Raw genomic sequence first — 16,290 nt, forward strand, 5'->3', positions numbered from 1 at the left:
CTCTCTCTCTCTCTCTCTCTAGCGGAACACCCACAGTTTTAATGGAAACGGTTATAACCACATTGCATTTTATTATAACAGTCACAAAATATACGTAAATGTTTTGAAAGTTACCATACAACCCGTATGGAGTTCTATCTCTCTCTCTCTCTCTCTCTCTCTAGCGGATATAACCCGTATGGAGTTCTCTCTCTCTCTCTCTCTCTCTCGGAACACCCACAGTTTTAATGGAAATGGTTATAACCACATTGCATTTTAATATAAACAGTTAAAAATAGACAAAACAAGACAAAACAACACGTTATATCTCTGACCCCTATCAGCCGACCCCTATCAGAATCTCTATCAGACTGGCCTAGACCGGGTCGCGGGACAAAATTACAATTTGTCCCCTCGGCGCCAGGTTTAATGAATAGTAATTAACTATCCCCTTACTGATCTCTATCCCTGACCCCTATCGAGCTGACCCCTATCAGAATTATTACACCTGTCCGACCCCTATCAGTGGATCTCTATCAGTCTGGCCTAGACCGGGTCACGGGACAAAATTACAATTTGTCCCCTCGGCGCCAGGTTTAATGAATAGTAATTAACTATCCCCTTACTGATCTCTATCCATGACCCCTATCGGAACTATCCAGGCCTCAAGTGATCTCTCATCAATTGAAAGCTATCAGACTGTGCTGACCGGGTCGCGGGACAAAATTACAATTTATCCCCTCGGTGCCAGATTTAATGAATAAAATTTAATTTATTCCCTTCATCAATGATTTATATCACTCTGGACGTCGCCGGTTTGTCACCACATATATTTACATTTACATTACATTTAAGTCATTTTGCAGACGCTCTTATCCAGAGCGACTTATTTACTTCACTGTTCTTTTGACTCGTCAGCAAATTATAAATTTACACAAGAATTCATACTTACTCGGTGATACTGATCTGATCAAAATTTAGACAGACTATACGACAATATGCAAAGTTTGATTTAACAGGTTTTTCTTACCTTATTTATGGTGCACCGTGAGATCAGTTTCCCGAGTTGAGCAGAATTGCTGTCCTCCCCCGAAATTCTCAGCCGGTCAAGGATCGATGCAGACAAGGTGGTAGATTGTATGACAAGCGACAGTTTATTCAGAGTAAAGATATCTGGTACAGCGTATATATGGGCCCTTCTATTAGCTCATGAGGAACCAACAAAAAAAGCCCCGCTAATCATTTGCACAAGCAATTAATACAGAACAGAAAGTAGGTTGATTCTAGAAGTTCGGTTCTTCAGATTGGTTCAGGCTCAGGCTGGGGTGTAGTCTTCCGTCATTGGCTCAGTTGTCTGTCCATCATCGTAGAATCCCTCCATGCCTGTTCTCAGTCACACAATGTTCAGCTAGAAAAAGGAGGTTATGTGTGTGCGCTGGTTTGTCTCCAAGTCAAGGTTGTCTCTCCCTATTCTGTTTCTCCCTGCCAATGTGTGTAGGAGTCTTATCTGTATGTCCTCGGTAGTTAGTGTGTATTGTGTGTGCGTTCGTGTCCTCACTGGATGTTGTGGCCGAACTGAAGGCTAGCACCTGTGGCTAGGTTGTATCCTATTTTGACAGTGTTGTGGATGATTTAAGTGAGTCTGTGAAAATACGTTGCTATGTGTTGTCTCAGTTACAGCAAGGCAATAGCAGTAAGTTGGTCACCTGCATAAGATGGTCACCTGCATAAGAATTAACATTTCTTTACAACCCGTATGCCCTTCGGGTAATGCAATGCGCCGGCCACATTCCAGTGCCTCATGAAGGTGGTGCTTGGAAGACCTGGCCCTTGACTCTGCTAGTGTATCCGGATGATATTGTTTTTTTCAAATGGTTTCGATGAGCACTGTGAGAAGTTGGATGTCGAGTTCACCAGACTGAGGGAATTGACTGGTACTGTGCGGCAGAGTTTCATTGGAGAAAGGGATCTCGGCAAGGCAATTTTCTTGACTGCCAAAATCCCCCCCTTCTATTTTGGGACTGCAAGGCCTGGCACATTTCAGAATAATTTTGGCCAGTAGTGTGTGCCACAGAAAGCAAAATTAGAGTATAAACAAACATACAAAATGTTTCTGAAGTAGTGTGTAAGAAATATAATACAAATATTATCACACAATAACACAGAAAGTTAAATAAATTAATTAAATATGAAATACAAATTTCAATCTTTGCATAATAAGATATTAAATGACAATAAATAGCATAAACAAATATTGAAAAGCTGCAACAGCTCAACTGAACATTTAGTCCAATTTTTATGAAAAGTTTAATCTCTATAGTTATGGAACTCAAGCCTAACCTAGTCCTGACAGGCAGCGCAGACATTGTCCTCCAATGGTGGGATGGTTTTCATACAGGACTGGTGGAACCATCGTGGGCAGCGGACACAACCAATCTGAAATTTATCATGAAAAATTTTCATATATTTAACATAAAAACATTCATGAATTACAATTATTTCATTATCAGAATAAGCATATGGTACTACCTCTAGAAATATTACTGCTTATGCAAATTCATACACCTAAAAATGTGCCTTTAGAAGTGAACAAGCAATTACCCAGTTTGTCACACCTTGGTCATTGTATTTTGTGTTTTTGTTATATGTTTGGGTAGGCCAGGGTGTGACATGGGTTTATATGTTGTTTTTCGTATTGGGGTTTGTAGTATTTGGGATCGCGGCTGATTAGGGGTGTTGTATAGGCTTGGCTGCCTGAGGCGATTCTCAATCAGTCAGGTGATTCTCGTTGTCTCTGATTGGGAACCATATTTAGGCAGCCTGAGTTTCGCTTTGTATTTCGTGGGTGATTGTTCCTGTCTTTGTGTAGTTTCACCAGATAGGCTGTAATAGGTTTCACGTTCCGTTTGTTGTTTTTGTATTTAGTTATTTCATGTATCGTTTCGTTTTCTTCATTAACCTGTTAAGTCGACCCTCTACTTTTTCGAACATTCTGTTAAAAATCGCGCAACATTTCAGCGCCCTGCTACTCAGGCCAGGAATATAGTATATGCATATGATTAGTATGTGTGGATAGAAAACACTCAGACGTTTATAAAACGGGTTAAATCACGGCTGTGACTATAACAGAATGTGCGTTTCATCGAAAAGTGCAGGAATATCTGATCACTGAAAATGGAAATAAATATCCATCCGCGACTTCAAGGAATTGTTCAAAGTGAATCGAATTAAATGAGGCTGAGGTTGCAGTGCCTATAGCTTCCACACGTTGTCTAGAGTCTTGTCATTTGATTCACAATTGATTCTTGGTCTAACCGAATCAAGGGAATCGATTCCCTCCGGTCTCCGACCGGATGTTTTGGTCGAGCTCTCTCCAAGACATTTTTTCGAAACAGACACCTATAGAATTGACATCGCCTCCTGATGAATTTAATCGCTTATTAACGTGTACTAATACCTAAAGTTGCATTACAAAAGTATTTCGAAGTGTTTTGTGAAAGTTTATCGTCGACTTTTTGAATTTAAAAGAATGACGTTACGTTATGAAACGCTATTTTTTTCCGTTTATCATACAGTCTTCATAGATCGATATCTAGGCTATATATGGACCGATTTAATCGGAAACAAAATACCCAATAGTGATTATGGGACATCTAGGAGTGCCAACAAAGAAGATGGTCAAAGGTAATGAATGTTTTATATTTTATTTGTGCGGTTTGTGTAGCGACGACTATGCTAATTATTTTGTTTACGTCCCAGGCGGGTCTTTTGGGGTGTTACATGCTATCAGATAATAGCTTCTCATGCTTTCGCCGAAAAGCATTTAAAAAATCTATTATATATAAAAATCTGACTTGTTGCCTGGATTTACAACGAGTGTAGCTTTAATTCAATACCCTGCATGTGTATTTTAATGAAGGTTTGAGTTTTAACTAATACTATTAGCATTTAGCGTAGCGCATTTGCATTTCCAGAGCTCTAGATGGGACGCCTGCGTGCCAGGTAGGACCAAGAAGTTAAAGATCATGAGTAACAAACACGCTGCATTTCGGTCCGACTCTCTTCCTTCAACAGACGAACGCCGTTACACAGTTAGTGTCTTCATTGTCCACCTCCCCACAGAAGTGGCACAGTTGGCTCAGGTCATCTAGCAAAACATAATGTCAAGTAGTCTATACATCTTTACATGTATTTTTCAGCGCAAACAGGAAACAAGGGAATAGTATAGTTTTCTTATAACATAGTTATTTAAATACAAGTTTTAGTGGCCATCTAGTCAGAAGTTATATCAAAGAACCTTGAGAGCCATAAGTTATTTTTAAATATACAATTATATTAAATTAGAAATTGAACATGCCAGTGTTTGAGAAGAGTGACTGCTATTTCCTCCCTCATGATGTTAACATTTTTGTCCCCATTTGAAAAGACAATCGACTCCTCCTTCAGAACCCATTCAGCAAACTGGGGAAAAAAATTGATGGGCATTTCAGTTATCCCCAACAAAATTGGGTTACACTTAAGATTCTAATTCTCAAGTATACAACGACAAAGCTATAATCTAAGCTATACAGTCTTCAGTAGGTTTTCAGTAGGTTAATTGTACATCACTTATACTCTCATACTTACTTTCAAGGCAAAGACCCCACAAGAAGTAACATCTTGTTGGCATGGTGAGGAAGGGTATCACACACCCATTGTCACATTCGTCGTAACGATGAGACCAAGGCGCAGCGTGATTTGAATACATTATTTTATTTCATGAATATGAAGAACACTAAACATACTAACAAGACAAACGTGAAGCTCATAATAACAAGTGCTGACATGCAACTACACAAATAATAACCCACAAAACCAAAATGGCAACCTAAATAGGATCTCCAATCAGAGACAACGATAAACAGCTGTCTCTGATTGGGAACCAATTGGTTCCCAATCAGCTGTCTCTGATTGGGAACCAATTGGTTCCCAATCAGCTGTCTCTGATTGGGAACCAATTCAGGCCACCATAGACCTACATTTACCTAGGCAATACCAAAACCGCATAGATACAAAAAACCCTAGACAAGACAAAAACACACATACCACCATCGTCACACCCTGACCTAAAATAATAAAGAAAACAAAGATCAGGTCAGGTCAGGGCGTAACACCCATCTGGAGATATATGTTAATAAAAGTACAGCATTTTGAAACACTTTATTGATTACAATATAGAGATTAATAACAGATGGGAATCTGAGAATGCAGGGATTCCAGCAGGGTGTGAGTTGAAGTAGTCAATTCTGGAGCTGACAAGGGCTGGAATGTAAATGACATGTGATCATCTCGTATTATCTAACATCTGAGAACGGGCAGGCATTCCCTCGGATGAAGAGCATCTCCGTCTTGTTGATTATGTGCTGTCATCCAGGCGGAAATGTCACCTGCATATCTGATGTAGGAAAAGAGATAAGAGATAAATTGAGTGTCCAGTGAATATGTTTATGTATATGTACTGTACGTACGTCTATATGTATATATATTTTATTTTTATTTTTTAAATTTGAATTTCTATTATTATTATTATCATTATTGTGTCTTGTGGTTGAGGGTGGGGGTGGGGGTGGGGGGAGGTTGATGGGGATGGGGGAGGTGCTGGGGATGTCCTCTTGAGGGTGGAGAGACCTATTGGGGTGGGGATTCTTCAAGGAACTACTTTAATGACTTTCATTCATTGGCAAGATAAAAAACGTAGGGATGACATGCCAGCAACAAATGCTGACACAACACATCCAAGTATATTGGACCAAATTATGAAAGACAAGAATTGTACTTTTGAATTCTGTAAAGTCAGTGTGGAAGAGGTGAAAAAATTGTTGTCGTCTATCAACAATGACAAGCCACCGGGGTCTGACAATTTGGATGTAAAATTACTGAGGATAATAGCAGACGACATTGCCACTCCTATTTGCCACATCTTCAATTTAAGCCTACTAGAAAGTGTGTGCACTCAGGCCTGGAGGAAAGCTAAAGCCATTCCGCTACCCAGGAATAGTAAAGCCCCCTTTACTGGATCAAATAGCTGACCAATCAGCCTGTTACCAACCCTTAGTAAACTTCTGGAAAAAGTGGTGTTTGACCAGACAATGCTATTTCAAAGTAAATAAATTGAAAAACAGAATTTCAACAAGCACAGCACTTACACAAATGACTGATGATTGGCTGAGAGAAATTGATAAAATGATAGTGGGGGCTGTCTTGTTAGACATTATCGATCATAGTCTGCTGCTGGAAAAACATATGTGTTATGGCTTTACACCCCCTGCTATAATGAGGATAACAAGTTACTTGTCTAACAGAACACATAGGGTGTTCTTTAATGGAAGCCTCTCAAATATAATCCAGTTAGAATCAGGAATTCCCCTGGGTAGCTGTTTATTAATAATATGCATGTCAATCTCTCCTGGCTGAAAGTGGAGGAGAGACTGACTTCATCACTACTATTATTTATGAGAGGTATTATTGACATGTTGAATGCACCGAGCTGTCTGTCTAAACTACTGGCACACAGCTCGGACACCCATGCATACCCCACAAGTCATGCCACAAGAGCTGTCTTCACAATCCCCAAGTCCAAAACAGACTATGGGAGGCGCACTGTACTACATAGAGCCATGACTAGATTGAACTCTATTCTACATCAAGTAACTGACACAAGCAGTAAAATTAGATTTTAAAAAACAGATTAAAAAAACACCTTATGGAATAGCTGGGGACTGTGAAGCAACACAAACATTGGCAGATACATACACACACATGCACACACATACACACACATGATAACATACACACTATACATACACATGGATTTAGTACTGTAGATGTGGTAGTGGTGGAGTAGGGGCCTGAGGGCACACAATGTGTTGTGCAATCTGTGAATGTATTGTAATGTTTTTAAATTGTATAAACTGCCTACATTTTTCTGAACCACAGGAAAAATTGCTGCTGGTTTGGCAGCAGCTAATGGGGTTCCATAATAAATACAAAATACAAATAGTCATAGATTTGTTTATTATATAATACATTTATTATTATTGTTTTCTTCTATTATTATAACAGTTTACTGTGATTATGGATATGCACTTACATATTTGAACTTTCTTTTTCGCCAGAGTACAATTTTTAAAATGTATTATTGTAACTATTACTACTATTACCTACTATTATTCTTACTATTATTACTACTTATTACTAAAAAATGTAAGAAAACCATTACAGCGAAAAGCACGGTAGGATGAGGGATTGATAGAGAGAACAGTAGAGGGCTTTCTGAAATAACCACTTCCTTATGTGATACTTCCTGTAGCACACATCAGAGGGCATGATAGGTCAACAAAAATGATTCTGAAGTGTGCCAGGCCTTGCAGTCCCAAGGTAAAGGGGGGTAGGCAAGAAAATAGCCTTGCCGAACCCCCCCCCTTCTAATTTCTAACTTTCTGCGGCACACACTACTGGTCAACATGAGCTACCAAAATTATTCTGAAGTGTGTCAGGCCTTGCAGTCCCAAGATAGAAGGGGGCAGTGGGATTTTGGCAGGCAAGAAAATCCCTTTCTCCAATGATACTGATGTACAGTGCCAGTCAAAGTAGCCACCCATTTCCTTGATGACAGCTTTGCACACTCTTGACATTCTCTCAACCTGCTTCACCTGGAATGATTTTCCAACAGTCTTGAAGGAGTTCCCACATATGCTGAGCACTTGTTGGGTGCTTTTCCTTCACTCTGGGGTCCAACTCAACCCAAACCATCTCAATTGGGTTGAGATCGGGTGATTGTGGTGGCTAGGTCATCTGATGCAGCACTCTATCACTCTCCTTCACAGATCAGACACTCCAAAATTCCATTGACACCATTTGGCCAAGAGGCAGAAGTACAGCTGTATCTGTGTTGTTTGCTACAATATTTCCAGTATCGGTGTACATTCAAGGGATTCCATTTAAAAAAATAAAAATGTCATGGTGAGTATGGAGAAATAACAATCTAATTTATACATAAACTAATCAACACAATTGTATGAAAAGAAAACGTTTATTGAGAATTCTGAATCCTGGTCACTCTTCCAGTTTAAAAAAAAACACACACATGAATCATAATCTTGACAAATCATCCTTATTGTTCTGGATCAAAACATATCAAGAGTTCTACTTTTTGCAACAAGGAATCAAAAGTACACCTGTAGTAGGGCGCCGAAACCCCAACTGCATCACAAAATAAAAACAGATTTTCTGTCACTAGATTTTACATAAATAATACTACAATAATGTGTGGAGGGACACCAGTTAAATCAGTGCAGTTGTGGAGAGATGGGTACTGTTGCTGTGATACTAACCCAGCAACACGTGACAGAGCTGACATTCTCACTGTGCCGCACAAACAGGACTGTTGTTTTGGATGACACACAGAGACAGCAGGTGATTTTGTTATGTATTTTCCCAGTCCTTCTAGAACATTTAATTCATTTCAGGTTTATTCGTGTCTATCCTACATCTAGCGTGTAAAAATACACAGCTATACTATGCCCTAGATGTGGACTTCCTGTAAACCACAGCACCTGTGCAGTTTCTCAAAGTTTAAGGCAAATTTGACAGAACACTTGTATTGTGAATGACCGCCTTGACACACTGGCCTCTGAGTATCACACAATAAAAGAGTGATACAAGCCTGCACGAGTGCCTTGGTAAAACAATGGTTTACAGAAGAGGTGAAATGGCAACACCCTCAGTGACAAATTTTCTCCTTATCATCATCATCATCATCAACCAAGCGGTCTCTGAGTGCCAGCCACAGTGTACATGGGTATGGGGGGGGGGTAGCGGAGGAATTGGTATTCAACCAGTGGTGATGGTCTACCATGACCCTTTACCAAACTGTGCCAAAGACAGGACCGAAAACATCTCACCGTGGAGCGAGTTCATAGGGGCAACATGTGGTAATATCACTAAAAGAAACAGCGGCGTCAAATCCAATAACATCCATGGACTTTCCTCCACCTACCCCTTTAATGTTTCGACACCGGTGAGTTTGGTGACGTAGATGCATGGAATCCTAAATGCGTATGTGTGTGTAAGGGTTTGGGATCGAAGCTGGGCGTTTTTGTCTTTACACATTGTTCTCAATCATCCTAATCTAAACTAAATAATAAAGTCTGCGGGACAGAGAGGAGGCATCTGTAAGGAGCTTTGTGCAGATGACCCGTCTCCTCAATCATCCCTTTCTCTTTCTCCCACTCTGGGCTTTAGCGGATGGCTTTGACAGGGCTCTTGAAGCTGGAGGCTGCTTGCAGCTGGAGCTGGTAAGCCATGGGGTGGATCTTGAATCCATAGAGCCTGTTGTGAGGACATGAGAATTCATTACATCTTGATGAGAGTGTGACAGGTGTCTATAAAGAGATTAGCATTAATGGTAACATTTCATTTACATGACTCTTTCCTCTGGTATGTACTTGGAATTTCTCAGAAAGTTATCTGTTATCAATGAGTAGAAATTGATCGAGGACCCTTTTGCTTTCAGTATATTACGTTGACATGACTCGAAAATGCACACCCCTATTGTAGGGTGACACAGTTGTACTGACCTAGGCACAAACTGGTTGGCGGGCCTCTTGGGCCTGTACTCGGGGTGCACCATAAAGAGCATGTGGGGGAATCCAGTGCCAAAGTAGGCCCCGTCCGTGTGGTGGTGCCGGGAGGACTTGGGAGTGTACACGTCCATACACTTAGGGCAGTACAGCTTCACCATAGCCTCGCCCGGAATGTCCGACAGACCTAGGGAGGGATAGGGGGACGGAGAGGCGGAAGAATTTTGACACATTACTGGTCTGAAGTTATTATGAAATGCTCGGGCACACCATTGTATTCATCCATGTCTCTTGGAAATTAGATTGGATCTGACATGGTTGTGATATGATACATAAAAACCTTACACAGAATTCAGAGATACTGTATAGAGGATCAGCTTTGCATAGTTTGGGTTATGAATGCTGCAATGTGGCTGGATGGCAAAGAATGACCTATGAACTTGCAAAGCCATGATGCAAATAGTGCTCGGAGGTGGATCAAAACAACCACACAGTGTCAACTGAGTGGTAATGGGTCAAACAAGACCATCACACACTCACCAATGGGAAGCATGGGCTGGTTCTCACAATAGACTCGGGGGCAGTAGCCAAAGTCCCCCTGCTGATACTTCTCCAACTGAGAAAGAGAGATGGAGATAAATTGAGAACGTGAAAAACGTTTCCAGAAAAATGCTGCATACATTTGACATGCAGCCTTTCAACAAACATTGGAAACAGAAAAGGGTAGTTGCTGTACCATCTGAGCGATGCCCCGGTTGGTGAGGATGTATCGTGCATGGATCAGCCCGTAGAGCATCTCTGCTGCCTGCTCTATGAGGTCACTCTGGTTAGGGTTGTCCTCCAGCTCCTCATCTGTAAAACAAAGAGGGAACAGGTTAGGGAACAGGTTATAAGAGAGAGGGGAAGAGGCCATTCATATGGGGCAGCAGGATTGCAGCATTGTGCACATGTACATAACTGTGACCCATTACAGAAAGCTGGGCATATGACACTTCACAGGAGAGGCATTTCAACTTAATGTTTTCTGCAGAAATCCCTTCTTGAACATGTGCCTTAATAATAAACTCGTCTGTACTCTGTAAGGCTTTAGATGCAGGTGCATGATAATGGTCCATTCTAAATCAAAACAAATTTCACACATATTTAGTATATGTAAAGACAATATTAAATCAAGAATAGTCTGATGGGTGACAATATTAGCCTATCACTTGTGAATGATGCCCAGCAAAATTACTGCCTATTATTGGATGACTTTTTCGAATCAGCCGCAGCCTAGCCCATAGGCCTATATATTTTGATAAGGTTTGTATCACAACTAAAAGTAACTCCTTAAAATGAAGCGCATGAATCCGCCTTACAAGGGGTATAGAGCATAACTGGCATACATAAGCAGTGTGTGAGTTTCAAGTTTGGGGAAGATAATTTAACATAAAAATGCATTTATAATTAAAACATTACATGCATAGTCGCATTTGCTGTCACTGTTTTCCGCTAATGGAACATTCACGCTTATAGTCTAACTGCCATGTGTGCATTGCTGTGCTTATGAATGTGAAGAAATAGCTTAATAGTTTATCAACATTTTAAGCTGAAGCGTTCTGATCTGTTGCGTCAGCCACATTGCATAAAACAGTTTTTTTTAATGCTAGTTGTATTAATTTGGGATCTATCGCATCCCACATCTGTCCCGGACTATGTTTGGAATATTTATTTCCTCGCACAGAATAGGTCAACTTTTATATTATGGGGGATAGTAGCTTGACATAGGCCAGTGCTTTTGCTCCTCAGTAAAAAAAGTACATGACAGCCCACTTGGATTTTTGCCAAAATACACCTAAAAGACTCTCAGACCATGAGAAACAAGATTCTCTAGTCTGATGAAACCAAGATTGAACTCTATGCCGTGAATGCCAAGAGTCACATCTGGAGGAAACCTGTGCCGTGAATGCCTAGAGTCACGTCTGGAGGAAATCATGCTGTGGGGATGTTTTTCAGCAGCAGGGACTGGGGTCACTCTGAAAGATGAATGGTGCAAAGTACAGAGAGATCATTGATGAAAACCTGCTCCAGAGTTCTCAGGAATTCAAACGGGGGCCAAAGTTGACCTTCCAACAGGACAACGACCCTAAGCACACAGCCAAGACAATGCAGGAGTGGCTTCGAGACAAGTCTCTGAATGTCCTTGAGTAGTCCAGCCAGAGCCCAGATTTCAACCCACATCGAACATCTCTGGATAGACCTGAAAATAGTTGGGCAGTAACACGCCCCATCCAACCTGACAGAGCTAGAGAGGATCTGCAAAGAACGGGAGTAACTCCCCAAATACAGGTGTGCCAAGCTTGTAGCGTCACACCCAAGAAGACTCAAGGCTGTAATTGCTGCCAAAGGTGCTTCAACAAAGTACTGAGTAAAGTAAATATTAATTGTTTGTTTTTATGAATTAGAAAACATTTCTAAAAACCTGTTATTGCTTTGTCATTATGAGGTAATGTGTGTAGATTGGGGGAAAAACCATTTTAGAATAAGGCTGTAACCTAACAAAATGTGGAAAAAGTAAAAGGGGTCTGAATATTTTCCGAAGGCACTGTATAGCCCAACGTTTGTAGAACAACTAAAGTTACATTAGTAACTCTGAATTAATCAAATAGGAGTACCTACAGTACCAGTAAAGGTTTGGACACAGCTACTCATTCAAGGGTTTTTCTTTATTTTTTCTATTTTCTACATTGTAGAATAATAGTGAAGACATCAACTATGAAATAACACAAAAGGAATCATGTAGTAACCAAGAAAGTGTTAAATGAATCAAAATATATTTTAGATTCTTCAAAGTAGCCACCCTCTGCCTTGACAGCTTTGCACACTCTTGGCATTCTCTCAAACAGCTTCATGAGGAATGCTTTTCCATCAGTCTTGAAGGAGTTCCCACATATGCTGAGCACTTGTTGGCTGCTTTTCCTTTACTCTGCAGTCCAACTCATCCCAAACCATCTCAATTGGGTTGAGGTCGGGGGATTGTGGAGGCCAGGTCATCTGATGCATGACTCAATCACTCTCCTTCTTGGTCAAATAGCCCTTACACAGCATGGAGATGTGTTGGGTCATTGTCCTGTTGAAAAACAAATGATAGTCCCACTAAGCCCAAACCAGATGGGATGGCGTATCACTGCAGAATGCTGTGGTAGCCATGCTGGTTAAGTGTGCATTGAATTATAAATAAATCACTGACAGTGTCACCAGCCCTACATCTCATCCTCCATGGTTCACAGTGGGAACCACACATGCAGAGATCATCCGTTCACCAACTCTTCATCTCACAAAGACACAGTGGTTGGAATCAAAAATCTCAAATTTGGACTCATCAGACCAAAGGACATATTTCCACCGGTTTAATGTCCATTGCTCGTGTTCCTTGGTCCAAGCAATCTCTTTTTATTACGCTCTTCTTCTTGTCCTTTAGTAGTGGTTTTGTTGCAGCAGTTCATCCACGAAGGCCTGATTCACACAGTCTCCTCTGAACAGTTGATGTTAATGTGTCTGTTACTTGAACTCTGAAGCATTTATTTGGGCTGCAATCTGAGGTGCAGTTTACGCTAAAATCAAATTTTATGCCACATGAGCCAAATATAACAGGTTTAGGCCCTAGCGTGAAATGCTTACTTTATGAAATAAAATATTTACTAAAAATACTAAAGTAAAAAAATAATAATGGTATTCTTGATACTATAAAATAACACCACGGAATTCTAAGCAAGTTTGTCTGCTATATGAACTAGTGTAGCCCACAGCCATTTGGCATAGCCAGATCAGGGCCTAACATAAGGATAACTGAGTATGCTATTCTGTTCTTTTGAAATGGGACTACATTTTCTTCATATCATGGGTCTTTAGACCTGTCTAAAATAAATAATGGATTTATTGTGAAGGTGTATGCTATATAAGACTCTGCATCAGTGGCTTGTTGGGAAGCCAGGAGATGCTAAATATGTTTTTGTTAATTAACGGTCAATTACAGTGAGACCAACCAGTTATTTCCTTGACAATCACCAGCTGACTATTTTTGTGACCTCCACAACCCTAGATGCAACCATAACATTGGTATTCCGATCTCGATTGTGTGGAATGTTCTGTACTTCCAAGTGCAGTAGAGATGGTTCTAGAGTTGGTCTGACCTGGTTCTAGGTCCAGGATCATGTCCAGAGCCTGGCGGTAGTGGGGAACCTGCTCATTGAGCCCAGTCAGGTTGAACTTGTCCTGGATGTAGTCCTCATCCACCTGTCAATGGAGGAGAGGACAGAAGGGGTGACAGACATTAGAGAAATATCAGACCTATTCCTTCTTGAAAGAGTTTGTGTAGTAAGAGGTGGCTGTGAATAATATGATTTTGTTCCAGCCCTCAACTCACCACCTGCCCATCAGGTCCTTGCTTAGCCGGATCAGGTTTTTGCACACACAGGATAAGGGTTGACCACCCATGTCTTAGCTGACATTAACTTTTTGGTCAATGAGTGACAATATTGCTCTGGGTGCTGTTAGATACTGACCTCACAGAAAAACTCGTTTCCCCTCAGTCCACAGAACCAGGAGATCCATGACACTTCCTCTGAACTGCTCATCTCGGGAGACTAATGGGTAAAGACATTCAACACAGACATAGATTTGAGCCTATTGCAACTCTTACCCTAAGAGGTCCTCGGAGCTTGCTGATTTTCTGTTCTACTTGATAATTTATTGCACCCACATGGTCTCCCAGGTCTAACTCAGTCCATGATTAGATGGGAACAATGACAAAAATACAGTGGACGTGACTTTGAGGTCCAGAGTTGAGTTTGAAGGGTCGATTGAATTCAGTTATGTGAAAACGGACTGAACTTGATAGTTTAGCAACAAACATATTATAGGTCGCTAACTACACTCAAGACAATTTTCTAAAACATAACAGAGCAATTAGCTAGATAACTAACTTAGAACATGTTAACTATAAGAAGCTTACCTACTAGTTAGCTCGCGCTACCCAACGTGCAAATGTGTGACTAACGTTACTGTAGCTAGTTAAAATAAAATAGGTAGTTGACATTGGAAGTGTAAGAAATAAGGATATTACCTATGTCACATCAACAATCGTAGTTAGTAGCATACACAAGAGTTATGAGAAATGACCAACAGGAGAAAATGATAGCTAGTTGGCTACATCCTTAGCTAGCAGTTACATTCAATATGGCGCAACGTCCAAACTAGGCCGGATGAAATTTGTTCCGTTTTTAGTCGCAAGTCCTCTAAAGCTATATCATATCTCATATGAAAACATATAGTAATTTTGGTAACTTACCCCCTGTTACGTGATTTTCACACCAATAAAATGTAATATTTAGTGTTGTAAATTAAAAGGACACCACCTCCCAGTTAACCACTGCAGAGGTTTTCGTTGTAGGCAAATTGATGACGTACAAATTCAGAGACACGTCTATGGATACTGTAGTTTAATAAGTCTTTCAACAACTACATTTTTTGAGTTATCAACTGAAAATCTGAAAAACGTAGGTTTTATTATATGACTAATATATTGTCAAGTATAAAATATAGGGTGGGAACCGAAGTTATAACAAATATATTTGATATTTCCTCGTTTGCTTGTAAAGACTTTACTACAGATTATATGCCTACTTTGGGCAATGCAGGAATACGGTTCCTCATATTTTGGGGTCCTTCGTGAATCATGCTGTAACAAAGGTGACCAAGTTCTGTAGTGGTGGGATTGACTTTACATGGCTTGCAGTAGCCAGTCAATTCTTATTAATGCAGTTTTCTTAGTCCAGATTTCAATAACACCAGTGCCATAGCTGAGCAGTATTCCCCAATCAAATAAATTGCAAGGTCCTGTCCTCCATACACTAATCAGCAAGACCATGATGTGCATTCGGAAAGTATTCAGGCCACTTTACGAGACACCGCTCAATAGGTTTGATACTGCATTGTTCTGTGGCATCACAGAGAAGCCACTAGTATACATAGCTAGCTGCCCTGGAAATCACCATTTCTGTGAGCATCTTGAGAATTGTGAAAATGCACACTAATCTTCTCATTCATTTCCTGTCCGATACTGGAAATATAACAAACCCCTCAGATACAGCTGTTCTTCTGCCTCTTGGTGTGGTGTCAATGATGTCAATGGTGGTGTCAATGATGAGCTGGATAATACATGCAGATCACGTTGGTATGTCTATCTGCCTGATCTGCGATGGTTTACTATACAATGTGAAGGAATAGTCACAAAGGGCTTATATCTGATGTGCAAGACTGTTTATTTGTGTGTGTGACCATGCATGTACATACAGGCATAGACATGCAAAGTATGGGTGCTGGGGGTGCTGCAGCACCCCCTGTTGGTGAGATGGTAACTGCAATAATGTGTCAAAGAATATAACATTTAATTACATTATTGAAATAAATGATAATGGGTTTGGGGTAGGGTAGACAAAAAAACACTGGATATTTATAGAATATATGGGAACCATTCTGTATGGAGAGCTCTCAGCTCTGTTTTTAAAGCGTTGATATGGTCTTATCTTTTCAGTTGTAGGGGTTTGAAGTCGGACACGTATTCTGCTGGACAATAAACAGTTTAGTTTGAGTTGAGTCGGGTCCCTCTCTCTTCCTCTGTCCTTCTCCTCGCTCCCGCATGATTTAAGTT

At 40.5% G+C, this 16,290-nt stretch overlaps 1 protein-coding gene across 2 annotated transcripts; it reads right to left on the reverse strand.

Moving 5' to 3' along the window:
- Positions 1-8,031: 8,031 nt before the first annotated feature.
- LOC124020033 (casein kinase II subunit beta) lies at positions 8,032-15,051 on the reverse strand. Of its 2 annotated transcripts, none has more exons than XM_046335458.1 (7): positions 14,929-15,051; positions 14,144-14,224; positions 13,772-13,874; positions 10,336-10,451; positions 10,140-10,215; positions 9,597-9,786; positions 8,032-9,348 (listed from the first exon to the last, which is right to left on the reverse strand). In XM_046335458.1, exons 2-7 carry the CDS (start codon positions 14,213-14,215, stop codon positions 9,258-9,260), a joined length of 648 nt encoding a protein of 215 aa, XP_046191414.1. In that variant the 5' UTR covers positions 14,216-14,224; positions 14,929-15,051; the 3' UTR covers positions 8,032-9,257. The 2 variants fall into 2 exon arrangements, with proteins under 2 accessions (XP_046191414.1, XP_046191415.1); XM_046335459.1 differs by lacking the exon at positions 14,929-15,051 and adding an exon at positions 14,704-14,822.
- Positions 15,052-16,290: the final 1,239 nt, after the last annotated feature.

The sequence above is a fragment of the Oncorhynchus gorbuscha genome, unplaced genomic scaffold (genome assembly GCF_021184085.1).
Source record: "Oncorhynchus gorbuscha isolate QuinsamMale2020 ecotype Even-year unplaced genomic scaffold, OgorEven_v1.0 Un_scaffold_750, whole genome shotgun sequence".
Classification (NCBI taxonomy): domain Eukaryota; kingdom Metazoa; phylum Chordata; class Actinopteri; order Salmoniformes; family Salmonidae; genus Oncorhynchus; species Oncorhynchus gorbuscha.

Bases quoted from the DNA above. Each gene is read 5' to 3' on its own strand.
- LOC124020033 (XM_046335458.1), bottom strand. From the start codon at position 14,215: ATGAGCAGTTCAGAGGAAGTGTCATGGATCTCCTGGTTCTGTGGACTG. The intron at 10,452-13,771 runs GTCAGACCAACT...TTTGTTTTACAG, and splicing joins GATCCTGGACCTAGAACCAG to ATGAGGAGCTGGAGGACAAC. The intron at 9,349-9,596 runs GTCAGTACAACT...TCCTCACAACAG, and splicing joins GCCAACCAGTTTGTGCCTAG to GCTCTATGGATTCAAGATCC.